General features: G+C 27.8%; 1 protein-coding gene and 1 long non-coding RNA gene across 2 annotated transcripts; both read right to left on the reverse strand.

The window, feature by feature from the left end:
* Nucleotides 1-254: 254 nt before the first annotated feature.
* LOC112638688 (cytochrome P450 4C1-like) lies at nt 255-13,857 on the reverse strand. The gene is made up of 12 exons (XM_025410815.1): nt 13,689-13,857; nt 7,667-7,776; nt 7,345-7,435; nt 4,942-5,127; nt 2,686-2,779; nt 2,227-2,329; nt 1,935-2,040; nt 1,546-1,652; nt 1,405-1,473; nt 998-1,166; nt 641-820; nt 255-566 (listed from the first exon to the last, which is right to left on the reverse strand). The coding sequence occupies exons 1-12, from the start codon at nt 13,840-13,842 to the stop codon at nt 400-402; spliced, it is 1,536 nt and encodes a 511-aa protein (XP_025266600.1). The 5' UTR covers nt 13,843-13,857; the 3' UTR covers nt 255-399.
* LOC112638691 lies at nt 6,084-7,318 on the reverse strand. Its single transcript, XR_003123123.1, has 3 exons — nt 6,968-7,318; nt 6,730-6,896; nt 6,084-6,428 (listed from the first exon to the last, which is right to left on the reverse strand). It is a non-coding gene; the product is annotated as an uncharacterized LOC112638691 (long non-coding RNA).
* Nucleotides 13,858-14,670: the final 813 nt, after the last annotated feature.

Here is a 14,670-nt window from a genome sequence, read left to right on the forward strand (position 1 = left end):
CAAATTTGTCAATTTTAAATTTTGTCATTGTTTTTCGAGCTTTTTACCTCTCACTCTTAAAATAGCTTCCTTGAATAATGAATAATAGAGTTCAATGGCGCATAGAGACTCGTTGTTTTCGGAGATGGGGTATATTATAAGATTTGGATTGCAATTTGTCAACTATATCTACGCTGTTTTATGCACATCTCCGCTGAATGTTTAACCAGGATATTCAACCAGAACAGAGGGTATTAAGAAAGACGCAAACAATATCCATCTTCATATTTTTATAATTAAATATAATGTTCATATACAATGCGTATTTTGTTTACAATTGCATATATATAATATATATCGCGATTTTCTCGCAATTTTCACATTTTACACTCATGTAGTATTTACGATAGTTTTAAACGGCTATTTGCATTTGATGGGGATAAATCTCATATGAACCGGATGAGAAGGACGAAGTATTATATCGGCCTTCAGTTGAATATCCTTTAAATCCTTAACGGGCTCCAAATAAAAATTGTATACCAAAGGAGCTATAATAGCCTTCAATTCCAACAGACCGAATCGTTGACCTAATAATATACAAAATTCAAAGTCTCTTAAAAACTATCAGCATGAAGAAAAATGAAAATCCCAACCAATTCACCTATGCAATTTCTCGGTCCTGCGCTGAATGATAGGTAGGAATAAGGATGACGATTTCGTATGTTTTCGGGCAAGAATCTATCAGGATCAAATATTTCTGGATTTGGCCAAAAATTAGGATCTTTGTGAACTCCGTAAATATTAAGATGTAAGTTTGTTCCAGCAGGTACGACATATGAATCTGAAAAGTATTAAAAAATTTCAAAATTGAAAATAAAAGTTCAAAATTTAAAAAATAATAATTTTTTAGAAAAATAAAATGTACATAATATTTTGTTTTTAAAATGTAATGTACTATACTAAATTTTACGTTCGATACTATATGTTTCGTGTTATGTGACATAAAGTGATTAATTACGTAATTTTACATCTTCCGCAGTTTTGCGTAATATTAAAAACACGCTGGGATATAAACGTAACGCTTCTTTTAAACATCTGTCTAAATATGATAAATTTTGCAATGATTTCATGGTAAGTTTCCCTCCGTTCTCTTGCATCATAGTATTAACTTCAACCCTCACACGTTCCTATGTCATCGATAATAATAATTACAATATATTTTTAATATTTTTATATGCATAAATATAAATAAATTTGTAATACATCAAAACATATTGTTCATATTTGTCTTGAGATGTTTTAATTTTTCCGGAATTTATATATTGATATATGTATAGAAAAATACACTGTAAAGAAAAACTTGATATTTGTAATTTTATTAAAAATCTCAATATAAATAATATATTATAAGATACTGAAGTATACCTGAACTTCTTTGTGTTCAGCTAATAATAACAAAGCAAACATTATACCCACTGCTGTAGTATCATGACCCTGTAATCAGATCATCATATTGTTTTAAATAATATGTACAAAAAATTAAAAAAAGATATTACATATACGTACTTCAAACATGAAAGTATCGACTTCCTCTCTTATGTCCAAATCAGTTAAAGAACTTTCTCGAGATGCCGCTATTAAAAGGTCCAACATGGCTAGCCGTTTTTTTTTAACTAGAAATAAGCAAGGCATATTAGCATCATTTTTGCATATCGCGCTTTAACTACAACATTGTTCTCGTTTAAAATTTAAACTTTCTTATAAATAGTAATAATTTATTTTTATAGTGAACATGTATTGCATCATTTCGTGTAATTATAAATATATATTTAGTGTAAATAGATATAATTTATAATTTAAGTGTAAATAGATATAATTTTAGTGTAAATAGATGTAATTTATAATTTTAGATTGTAAAGTCGAATTTAAGTTAGAAGTTCTGAGTTCTCACATACTTCCAAATACTTCGACATCTTCTGCCTCCGTCTCTTTATTATCTCCAATATTCTTTAAGTATCGATTACCTGTACGTTCATGATAAAGTTTTCTTTCCGCAATGACCTATACACAAATACTATATTTAATTTTTGTATTAAATAGCAGTAGCATATTGTATTACATTATAAATGGTGGCATATTGTATTACATTATAAATGGTAATAATATGTTATTAATATGTTATTACGATATTTATTATAATTTTTAAAAGTGTTTGAAGGACTTGAGATAACATGACTTATGACGTACTTTTTCTGTAAATCCATGCAATATCTTCAAGAGATTTTTTTGTTTTCTTCCTTGTGGTGATAATGAGAATAATAAATCATTATGCAACCAAGGCCTTAATGCTCTAAACCGAAATTCATTAAGTTATATAATATCAATAATAATGTTATTATTTTGTGTAAAGCCTTATAAAGTCATCATGAAGAAATAGAGTAATCTTAACTCTAAATAATCATAGGTTATAGGCAATACATAAAAAATTTGAAATAAAATATTTAATGCAGCATACACAATAGATTTTAATTGCTAATTACGAGCTTAAATAAATCAATATTTATATTAACATTGATATAAACAGTTGTTCACCTTCACATGACTTTAATAATCATCTATTTTTTAAAATGTATAGCTATATTATTATAATGAAGCATCATAGATTTATCACACAATTATTTATTATACTGTCATATATTGAATTACCTATAAACTATCAATTCGATTATTTCATGAATTGCATTTCGATACTGATGTTGGAATTCGCCGAATTTTTCCAGAGAGACGCCCATGGCAGTTTCTAAAATATATTTATTATACAGAGTTTTCGTGGGATTTTATATCCACGTGAGAAATCGTGGACATAAAATGCACAATATGATTGTCCATGCCAGTAGAGACAACTTTTTCCTCTGCTAAAAGTGCGTTTAAATACTACTTTTTAAACGGGAACAATTAATTAAATTACGCATAAATCACAGGAGTACGCACACAGAGTTTTACGATATTATTAAAGATTTTATAAAAACTATGCATATTTCAATAACGCTATTTTGAATACAATTTATTTAATAAGAGAACATAATTCTAAACGATATCACTGAAAAAACGATTGAAAATAAAATAAATAGAATAGATAACATGTGAATAATTTTGATTCCAACGGTTCTCATATAGCACAGAAGTTTGTATCAACATTGCTGCAATGTTACAACATTGCACATTGCAGTGTAATGCTGCAGAAATATTGCAGAGGTATTATTTTGTAATATTACTTTGGCAATATTGCAGCAAGATTTTAACATAACAAATGTATAACATGTGTTTCTTTACTTGCCGCTACGACGGCATCAGACTTAACTAACTCGTATTCGAATTTTCGTCTAAAGTGGATATAAGGTCTACAAAAGACTAATGCAGTAATTATATTTCTTGTATTGAATCGATTTAATTTCTAATAAATTGACTTGAATTATTTAATATTCTGAATTCTAATAAGGGATCTAGATTATTGAACAAATAATTTATTTAATAATCTGAATCCTTCGTTGGGATTCAGAATATTAAACAGATTTTTCTTCACTAAATGGATAAATGAAAAATAATTAATTCATTGCACGTATTAAAATTCTGGTGTCGAAGGTATGTAAAATAATTGTATGCATATTATAGAGATAAAAATTTAATAAGAAAACATTTATAGATAAAAACTAATTACTAAATATATAATAATAATTAATAAATTTATTAATATAAAACATTAATAAATATTTTTTAAAAGTGTGAAATTTTTTTAAAAGGAAATTTTTTTTCCTATTTTTCTTAAACATTTTTTTAATCTTTTCGAAGTTTATTTATGAAATTTAAAACGGTCTGCATTTGTACCAAAACGCGTTTTAATATTATAAATACATATTGCACCGTAACATTACTACAATCTTACATTGCAATATTCCTAAAAGCCGACATTTTAATGTTGCTGCAATCCCATAGCAATGGTGCAGCAACATTTTGCAGTGAATCTGCAATATATAGCTATCTGCTGTATAGGTTTAAAAAAATTAAAAAGTAAACATAAAATAGTGGACAGCTCAAACTAACCTCAAGCACGCCATACGATATTGACAAATACATCGGGTTTTCCGTGCACAAGTAATGAACACGAACTTAATAACGTATCTAATGTAGATAAAAAGATGTACGCTTACACGTGAAAATAAAAACAAAACTCTTTTTTTTAGAAAATTTTTTACGATTAGAGATACACATACATATATATTTATAAGTACATAATTATAAGAAATTTCATTAAATTTGAACAGAAAAAGATTTGTTAAACAAAACACATTTGTTGAAAATATAAATAAATAAAAAATATTTTTTATAGAAAGTATGGGAATTATATACTTTCAATTCATCTACTTCATTGAACTCAAAATCGCAAATTCAAAATAATAATCACTATTAATCATTCAAATGAAACAGTTAGATGAGTTTGCTTATATCCGCCAAATTCCTTCCTCTATAAATTGATACATCACTAATTAATCGTCATTACTACGCTCGAAAAATCTGACTTTACTAATATAATGTCGTACACCATATCTGATTCAACTGCCTAAAGGGCATATATCTGGCCTAGAGCACATATTCGTTAGCTTAAAGTTATTTTTATTTTAAAAGTAGTGTGCGGACAAATTTTTAAATAAAAAAGTTATTTCTTCTGGCACGCACAGTCAAGCTGTGCATTTTGTCCACGAATACTGGCATGTGATCGAAGATTATTACGGTGAATATTTCATTGATAGCTTTGACAATAAAAAATCGAATATTATTTATTTGCATTGTACCATTGTGCATGCGTGTGTCTACGTCTCGCAGTATGTGTGTGTGTGGGTGTACATGTGATACTTCGTGTAGAAACAAATTCTTTTCTTAAGTTATAGTCATTTAGATTATTACCACATATTGCGTTTAGCGTATATTCACTGATAAATGGTAATAAATCCTTCACAACTGTCCCTCCGACATCCTTCAAAGATTTTGTCATGCAATCACCTTCCTTGATAAAGATATCAACAAACTGATTTAATATATTAAAATGGAATGCAGGAGTTAACATCTTTCGCCGTGTTTGCCATTTAACGCCTGAAACAAAAACAAGATAAAATTATATGATAAAATACAAATAATAGAATATAAGCCTTATATTATATATATTATAGTGTCTCTATTACAATTAATTTAATGTTTGTTTATTGGATATTATTAAATAACAATATTATTCTACATTTATTTTTTTTCTTTCGCAAAATTTTTTTATAATTCTTTAAATGTATTTTCTTATGAAATTTTTACGCTAAGTGTTGAAAGTATTAACTTGAATTTAATTATTATTTTGTAATTAAATCTTTATATCATTCAAAAACAAATTGCAGAAGGCTAAAAACAAAGCGCCCATGTACGACCGTAAAAATAAAAAAATATGTAATTATTTACATTAAATTATAATAATTTAAATAGAAAATCGATCGACAAACGTTTCGGCTTAATCCAGGTTCTTATCAATGTCAATTACGAAAATATTATAAAACATGAGCAAAAATATTATAAAAAAATATAAAATCGTAAATCAAAATTTAAATTTATTTAAATCTTTATTAATAAATAAAAAATATACTAAATTTTATTAAAAATGTCTGTCACGTAATGATGTATGATTTCCTTTTGAAAATGTTTACCGGATTATCTTATAGAGAGATCATCTTTATTACTTCTATTTAATTGAGAGTATGTGTATCCGGCAAAATTATCTCTCGAAATAATTCCATTTGCAGGTTTCTTTTAAATTTATTAATTCATAAAACGATATTTATTATTTTATAAAACGATATTTAATTATTAATACGATTTAAACGATATTAAATTTATTAATTTATAAAACGATATTTATTAGTTTATAAAATGATATTACTATTACTTTATAAAACGATAAAGTTATGTAAGTTATATTATATATATTATATATATTGCTCCGACCGGATTTATTTAGTATTATTTTTTACAATTTTAATGTTTCGACCAATATAGCAATTTCTATTATTTTTTTATTTATTTAGTTCATTATTTGTCTTCTATTTTGCGTTGTTATGTTCACACAAGGGGGTATTAAGAGAGTGTTCTAGTCTAGAAGCTGAATTTTTATGTTATTTTTTCAAATTTTTTTAAGTAAGTTTTTTGGGATGTAAATTTTTTGGGATGTGATTTTTCTCACCGCATCCAAAAAACTTATATGTACTTGAAGTATATTTCCAAATTTTTTTACTAAAAAATAATTATAAATAAATGTAATACACAAAATTGAATAAGGTAATAAAAAAAATTTATTCTAATGATGACTGTTCTGGCATTCATGGCTCTTATGATTCTGGCTATTCTGCTTCTAAAATCTAAAACAAAAAACCAGAGAGATTCTTAATTAGTATAAGTTTGGCTATAGCAGATATCGAAATGAAAAAAATATTGAAAATTTAAAAACTGTAAAAAGGCTCTAAAAATAAAAAAAAATATTTTGATTTGATTTTGGGAGATGCTTTAATTATACTTATGCTGAAGATGTATGCATATACGACTCAATTGATCAACTGGTTTTAGAGATATCATGAGATATCATAAGATATGTGACAGTCAAAAATAAAATAACGTATTTAAAGTTTTTCATATTGATTACATAGAAATAATTTTACTTACGATCAATCAGCTAGTGTAGGGCCATGCAGGGAACCTTCCTCCTGCATATAAAAGTCTTACTGCGCTGTTCTCTCTTCCCTGCGATTTAGTCTCTCATCTTTAAGGAAATCAGTTGAACGCTGTTTCGTGCGAGTTTTCTTCCGAAAATTTGCGTACATCTCCGCATGCTGTGACCAAAAGTCACTCATTAAGTTCATAACTTTTAAAATATAAATCCTTCATTGAAGATAATAACTACCAGAAAAGTTGCCACTTCAATCTTTGCCCCAGAATGAAGATGTTTTGGAGCAAAAATCCAAATCAGTACATTTAAAAAGCTTTAGTTATTATTTTGTGTTTCTCCTAAACAACGTTTCAGCAATTCGTTAGCCGAACCTAACTAAATCGCAGCCGGAATGCTGAGCGCGCGGCGGAAATCGCTCCTTACCAGGTGCTATAACTTTATCAATTTTGTGAATCAAGCTAAATCTTCTTGCAGACATATTTTCTACATCAAATATTTGCAAAATATCCAAAAAAATCATTCTTTCCGCTAGACTAGAATATTCCCGCAATACACGATAACAAAATGTAATAATGTTTGTACGTTTTTATATGTTAACATTATTATGGTACCTGTACTGGTGAGGAGACCTGTGCCGAACCAGGGATGTAGTATATTATATAAACGACTTTTCTCGATGTGCTTAGTGCTGCTTAATATCTTCTATAATCACCAGAAACATTTATTTATTATAGCATTCAATCTTAGATGCAAATAATTAATTAATTGTATCTCATACTTTAATCTAAACTGTATAAAGTTCTGTATTGAGCTTTTTTATGTTTTTAAGGATTATTTTCAACGAAAATCTTCTTGTGAAATACAAGATTCCGTAATCTCTAGCTAAAGTAATGTCTATAAAGAATTAAATCTTGTCAGAAATTTCTTTATTACCTCCAGATCATCTGGATGACGGATAGACACAGCAAATTCGTGTAATCCCCATACTTTCAGAATAGGATAATACTTATCAGTTAGTGTACAAAATACTTTCCATTGTTCCACTAAAAAATATATTAAATATCCATACAAATAATACTAAAAAATATATTAAATATCCATACAAAAATTAAATAAAATTAATTTTAATTAATTAAATTTGAATAAAATTGAAAATTATTTTGAATAATAATAATTAAAAATTAATTCAATATTCGCAAATTTAGAGACACAGCGCAGTTGGAGCGCAAGAAAGAAATAGCATTTCTTTCTTTCTAATTATTCGTATATTTCAAATTAAATATAATTACACTGACAAAAGCGAACGTTTTGAATGATCTTTTGATTCCCCCTCAGTTCAATGCGATAGCGCGATTAAATTATAAAAATATAATGAACTGTCTTATAACGATAGATAACGTTAGAATAACGTTGTATAGATAACGTTAAATTATATCTCGCAGATATCTGGTACATTTTACATTATTTTAAATAATTCCTCATATTATAGTACTGTAATGTGCCAATGTGTTAAATCCAGAGTCTGTAAACTCCTTTGTTGGAATTTGTACCAGCGTTAGTGACGCCTATCTAGAAGTCTGCTTTCAGATAATATGAACTATCTTCCGAAAAAATCAATATGGTGGATTAAAATATAATAGATCAAATACGATTAAAGACATGTGTTACAATATATTGTTGTCAATTGTAGTGTTAATTAATTGTTTAACACTACAATTGACAACAATACATTGCATTACCATTACATGAGACTTTATATATTGCTGTATGAAATTTTTGGCATTATGTTTTTATGACAAAAACTACGAAATTTATTTAGGCCGAAATAAAATAATCCCGTGTAATTATCACTTATAAAAAGATGCCGTGCACAAATTTTTAAAAATTGAAAATACATTGGAGAATGAACGTACCGAAGAAATGCCTGGTACAAGTCCACAACATTCATGTAAAATAGTTGAAAGGACAAATGAAAATCAGGATTTTTAGGATTATATTAGTTTTGATCATAATCTTGAACATAATCTAAGTAGGAATTGTAAGTATATCAAAAAAATTAGTGCTGTTTGCACTAGATTTAAGAATAATGATAGGCTAATTTATTTATTTATTTATTATTCATATATTAACTTTCCTTCACATGTGTTATATAAATTTTTGTTTTAAGAACACAATAAACACTGAGAAAGAAAGTACAAGTGCTGTCGATTATAAAAAACTTAAAGATATAGATATCTGGCCATTATGTCTAACTCAATCTCAGAAAACATTTTTAATAGAAAAAGGTCTTGAAAGACATTACCTACATTACTATCCAAAAAATGACAAAAACAAATCCTTTTCTAAGATATATTATAACAGAAAACTGAACAATGGAGAACTAATTGATAGGGCATGGTTAATATATTCATAAACAGAAAAATCGTATTTTTTGTTTCTCATGCAAGTTATTTCAAACTGGTTTAGGTCAACATGAAACCAATGGGTTTAATGACTGGCAGCACACATCAGAGTGATTAAAGCAGCATGAATTGTCTAAAGTACATTTTAAATCGATGGATATGTGGAATGACGCACGCAAAAGACTTATAAACAAAAATAATATTATTCACTCTGAAAAATTATTTATCCAAGAAAAACAAAAATGGAGGAATATTTTAGAAAGAATAATATCTATTATCCAATACCTATCCGAGCGTAATATGGTCTTAAGAGGTTTGTCTGTGCTTTTCACAAAAAATAATGGGAATTTCTTAAGATTAATTGAACTTATGTCTCGGTACGATCCTGTTTTGATGGAACATGTCAATGAAGTAAAAAATAAAAAAATAAAGTTTATTATCTCAGCAAAGATATACAGAATGGATTAATATCATTCATAGGAAATCAAATTAGTAATACGATCGTGATCGTGACTGATCGTGTGAAGACGGCAAAATATTTTTTAATTCTTTTTGCACAACTGATACGTCCCATGAGGAGCAACTATCCTGCATAATACGTTACGTTTATGCACATGAAGACGAAGCACAAATTTGTGAAAGTTTTACAGGTTTTTTGGTTGTCAAAGACAGTAGCGGATTAACACAAACCTTAAAAGAACATCTAAATCAAGATCTTGGGCTTGATTTAAAAAATTGTAGAGGACAAGGATATGACAATCGGGCAAATGTGAAAGGACACAGATCTGGTGTTTAGGCATAATTATTACGAGAAAATCGAAGAGCATTTTTCACTCCATGTGGTTGCCATAATTTAAATCTCGTACTTTTCGATATTGCTAGTGTTTCTTCCAAGGCTATTACATTTTTTGGAGTCAATCAACGCATATATACTTTTTTGTCAGCTTCTAACTATAGATACGATATTGTGAAAAATATTTAAAGTTTACACCGAAATCATGATCTGAAACTAGATGGGAATGCCGGACAGAAAGTGTAAAAGCTGTACGGTTCTAAGTTAAAGAACTTATAAAAACATTTGAAGAAATTGAAGAACGCGAGAGAGCCTAAAGACGCAAAAGTTGCTAGTGAAACACAATCTTTGTTGAAACAAATTAAATCTTATCAATTTATATTATCAACCGTTATATGGTACGAATTACTTGTAGAAGTGAACAGAGTGATTAAATGGTTGCAACAAAAAAGTATGCAAATAGATGTCGCAATATTACTTCTAGAGGCTCTATTCAACAGACTATCAACTTTTAGAACTACTGGTTACGACGAAAGTGTGCGAATTGCAAAAAATATTGCAGCAGAGAGTAGCATAATACCTTATTTTCCTCAAAATAGGATCGCTGTTACAACACGTTTGATTATGAATGTGTTGATGAAATAATAGCCCCAAAGGAGAAAAAATTCGCATAGAATATTTTAATCATTGACAAGATCATACAATCATTTATTTAACTTTATTATTGATTCAAACTATATCAGAATTTTAGAGACAATTTTGGTTTTTATATAGTTTTTGTAATATTAAAAATCTGAGGAAATACTGAAAAAGAACTGTAACGACCTGTACATTATATTACAAGATAAAAGTGACTCTGATATAAGTGGATTAGAACTATTGGAAAAATTAAGATTATTAATTTATATAATTCCGGATAATGAACAAAATTGTCTGTTTGATGTATTAAAATACCTGTTTAAAACCAAATTCAGTTCAGTTTTTCCAAATATATATATAGCACTTCGTATATTGCTAACTCTATCAGTAACGATTGCTTTTTCAGAAAGGAGTTTTCCAATATTAAAATTAATTAAAAACTATCTTCGTTCTTGTATATCGCATGAAAGACTATCGGGCATAGCAATGATGTCGATAGAAAATGACATACCTCATGAGACTGATTTTAATAACATAATTGTCTTTGCCGCAGCAAAAATCGAGAAAAATACATCATTAAGTTTACATATAATTTTTATTATATTTAAGTTTACATATTATTGTATGAAATTTTTTTAAATCCCAAAGCAAAAAGTCAAGTGTTTGTTATTTTGAAATATGTAATACAAAAATAACTATTTCTATATTTATAAAATAATATATGTTTCTTATTTTCAGTGAAAAATAAATATATATAAAATAGATTTCGATGAAAGATAATATAAAAGTTTTAAGTCCAGCATTTTAAATTGCACCCGATCCCGCTCAGGTTAGAACCGGCCCTGCTGGGATGTGACAATAAAAATACACGATCTATCAATCCTACAATTATTCCTCTCTTATAGCATAGTGGATGATTCCATTTATAATTTAGATATCTCCCAGAAAAAGTGGATTTATGATCTCAAATTTAATTAAATTATTGTTCGCGACTATCGTAACATCAAAGAAATTAAATTTATTATTCCTTCCTCCATTGTAAATTGAAATCTCGGATAAAAAGAGTTAAAAATATCCAAGATCCTATTGAACATGGAAGAGCGAACCGCCAGAGCTATAGCATCCACATATCTGTAATAAAATAGCAAATTGAAAGAAATATGTCCAATTCCATCATTGAATCTCAAGTCAACATGAGAGATACACAACAACATATCATTATCAATTTGTAAAAAGCGTAGAATCTGATGAGTCATGTTTATAACTAGTAATTAAAATAAAAAAGAAATTGGCATAAGAATTAACGCGCGGTAATTGAAGCGCAGAGAAGCAATAACACTTCTTTCTTTTTTCAATATTAGTTTATTAAAAAACACATTATAATAACAAAAAGAGAACGCTTTTGATCCCTCTTCAGCGCAATGTTAACAATATGCATTATAAAGTGTTATATAAGTGTGTAACGCATTGAATTATAAAAATATTTTCTTTCGACCCGTAGATTAGAACGCATGTAATGTACCAATATGTTAAATTCCAAAAGATTTTCTGAAACGTTCATTTTTGTTAATGTAATTTATTATTATTTAATTATATTTATTTTAAAATATATAGAGTAATCAAAAGGAAGGAAGTGTTGTCTCTTTCGTGAGCTCTAATTACTGCGCCGTTCCTTGTAGAAAAAGTAATAAGGTTTTAAAAAGGATCTGATTAATATATTTTAAAATTAATTGGGCCCTACTAGGTATAGAACACTTGGATCCTACATGGCTTGTAACAAATGGCGCTTTAGGGCCTGATAAGGAAATATTATCAGAACCCTAAATGGAAACACTATCAGAACCGCATAAGAAAATTTTATATTGTTTGCAATTGATATTCATTTCTGCATGGATATTTATTCTGTCTTCTACGATATACAGTGTGTCAGGAACATTTTTGCAGTCCCGAAGTGTGAAGGTGGATTGTCTCAAATGTAAAAAGAAAGATACTATACTATTTTGCGATATTCGCAATAATTAACGAAAAATTAATTTAAAAAACCGGCCAATGCACGTGGCCAGAAGTGCGTGGCGGTCTTATTGTAACATAATGGCGGCGCGTGGTGAAGCAGTGATTGGGTAGGGGAAGAGCCTTCGCCGCGCACCTACACACTGAGAATTTAATATAAAAAAAAATTAACCGTCTGCGGTTAATTTTTGGAGCTCTAGGGCTCCTTTCGCAAAAAATAGAAGAAATGTGGCTGTAAAAGTCTTCGAGCTAATACGCTCTTTGACCGATAAGCCATGAGCGAGACTTGTGCCGCGGTCTTATATACAGTCTTAGATGGATTGTACTTTCGGGTTAGGTTTTTTCCCTTTCGCCATCTATCAGCGATAATGTATATATCTATGTATTTAAAAATTTTTTTTATTTTTTATAATGAAAAGTATGAAATAAATAAGTTTTTTTAAATAGAAATTCTTTGTTAATTGAATTCATTGTTCATTAATGTTATTATTAATGCAATATTATTAACTTTTTTATAAATTAGTATTACATGAATTCTTCATTTTATAAATGCGGCACAGTTAAAAAATCTTTATAAGGGCTTTTTTAATTATTTTCATTAAAGCCTGAGTTTCAAAATTATTTAATATAATAATTTAATAAAACCTTAAATTAAACTATAAATTAAACATCGGATAGTTATTAGTTTTTTTATTATATGTCCTTAGTAATATTTAATAAGGCCCCATATTGATGATGATAGGATAACCTTTTTTATGGCATCCTTATATTATCCTTATCAGGGCCAATAGTTTCGTGTACTAGCTCTAAAAATTTTCTACACGGGGTGTCTCTAATTTGCTAATTTTGATTCAATCTTTAATTATTTTAGTGAGACTAATTTTATTGTTAATATTAACGCATTTTAATTATGGAAACAGGCAAATAATAAAAAAAATTAATAACAAATGGTTATTCCAAAAAGAAATGCTCAGATATGTAATCTGCATGTAATAATCTTGGTATACATTTAGAGCAAAAATTTATAAATTTAATATTTTTGCTTGAATATATGCATGAATGACGAGTCATTTGTCAATTAATGCAAATAGAGTAGAAATGTTGTACTTGCCTGCTGAAAGTTGGGCTAGGTGTGCGTGACCAAAAATCGGAACGCTCGGAGGTCCCGGTATAAGATGAAGAAGTCGTCCTTTTCTTCCATAATGTACGTAGTAGTAATATATCGATAAAATAAATATGAATAATAACAATATATTTATAAACATTGTTCCTTAACGTTATTTTTAACTGTCAAATTAAGCTTTTTCTGTTTATTGTTTCTTTGATTCTTCACACGTGTCACAAAATAAATGGTATAAATTCTCCGACAAAATTGATAATTATCTTGTTTCTAAATGTTAATTCTAAATAGAAAGACATAAAGAGAGAAAGAATAATAGAAAGATCACTGAAATGCGTAAATCGTATATTCTTTTTATAATTAACTTTTATTTATGATTAACTAAAAGATTCATGAAACAATATGATTAATTTGTTCATTATTTATGTAATAAAAAATCTATGAAGACAATAAAAATATTTTAAATTTTTCGATCATTACTTGCAATTGTTTTTTATTGTAAAAGATAAAATTTCGTGAAAATTTATTGTAAAATAATTAACAGTATCATAAATAGGATCAATATTATTTTTATATCAATTCTTATATTAATTCTTGTCGCAAATATTTAATATATAATATATATTAAATATTTGCGACAAGAATTAATATAAGAATTGATATAAAAATAATATTGATAATATATTTAATATATTGGTTTTAGTATTAACATTTTAATTATAATTTTATGTAGTTTATAACTGTATGAATGTATATAATTCTTAAGCAATTACATCACAATGTCCACTTAAAATTCATTTCTGTGCAAATTTTTGTTCGAAAGTATCTTACTAGGAAGAGCACGGAAGTGTCCGTCTCCGCTTTTGATGAGCTTTTAATATGTTGTTTTCTAGACAAAAATAGGTGTTTAGTACACTTAAGTGTCCCGCGGGAGCATTCGCGCTAGCGTTCGCTTTCCGCTCTCGTTTCGCCT

The sequence above is a fragment of the Camponotus floridanus genome, unplaced genomic scaffold, assembly GCF_003227725.1.
Source record: "Camponotus floridanus strain SB8 unplaced genomic scaffold, Cflo_v7.5 scaffold35, whole genome shotgun sequence".
Taxonomy (NCBI): Eukaryota; Metazoa; Arthropoda; class Insecta; order Hymenoptera; family Formicidae; genus Camponotus; species Camponotus floridanus.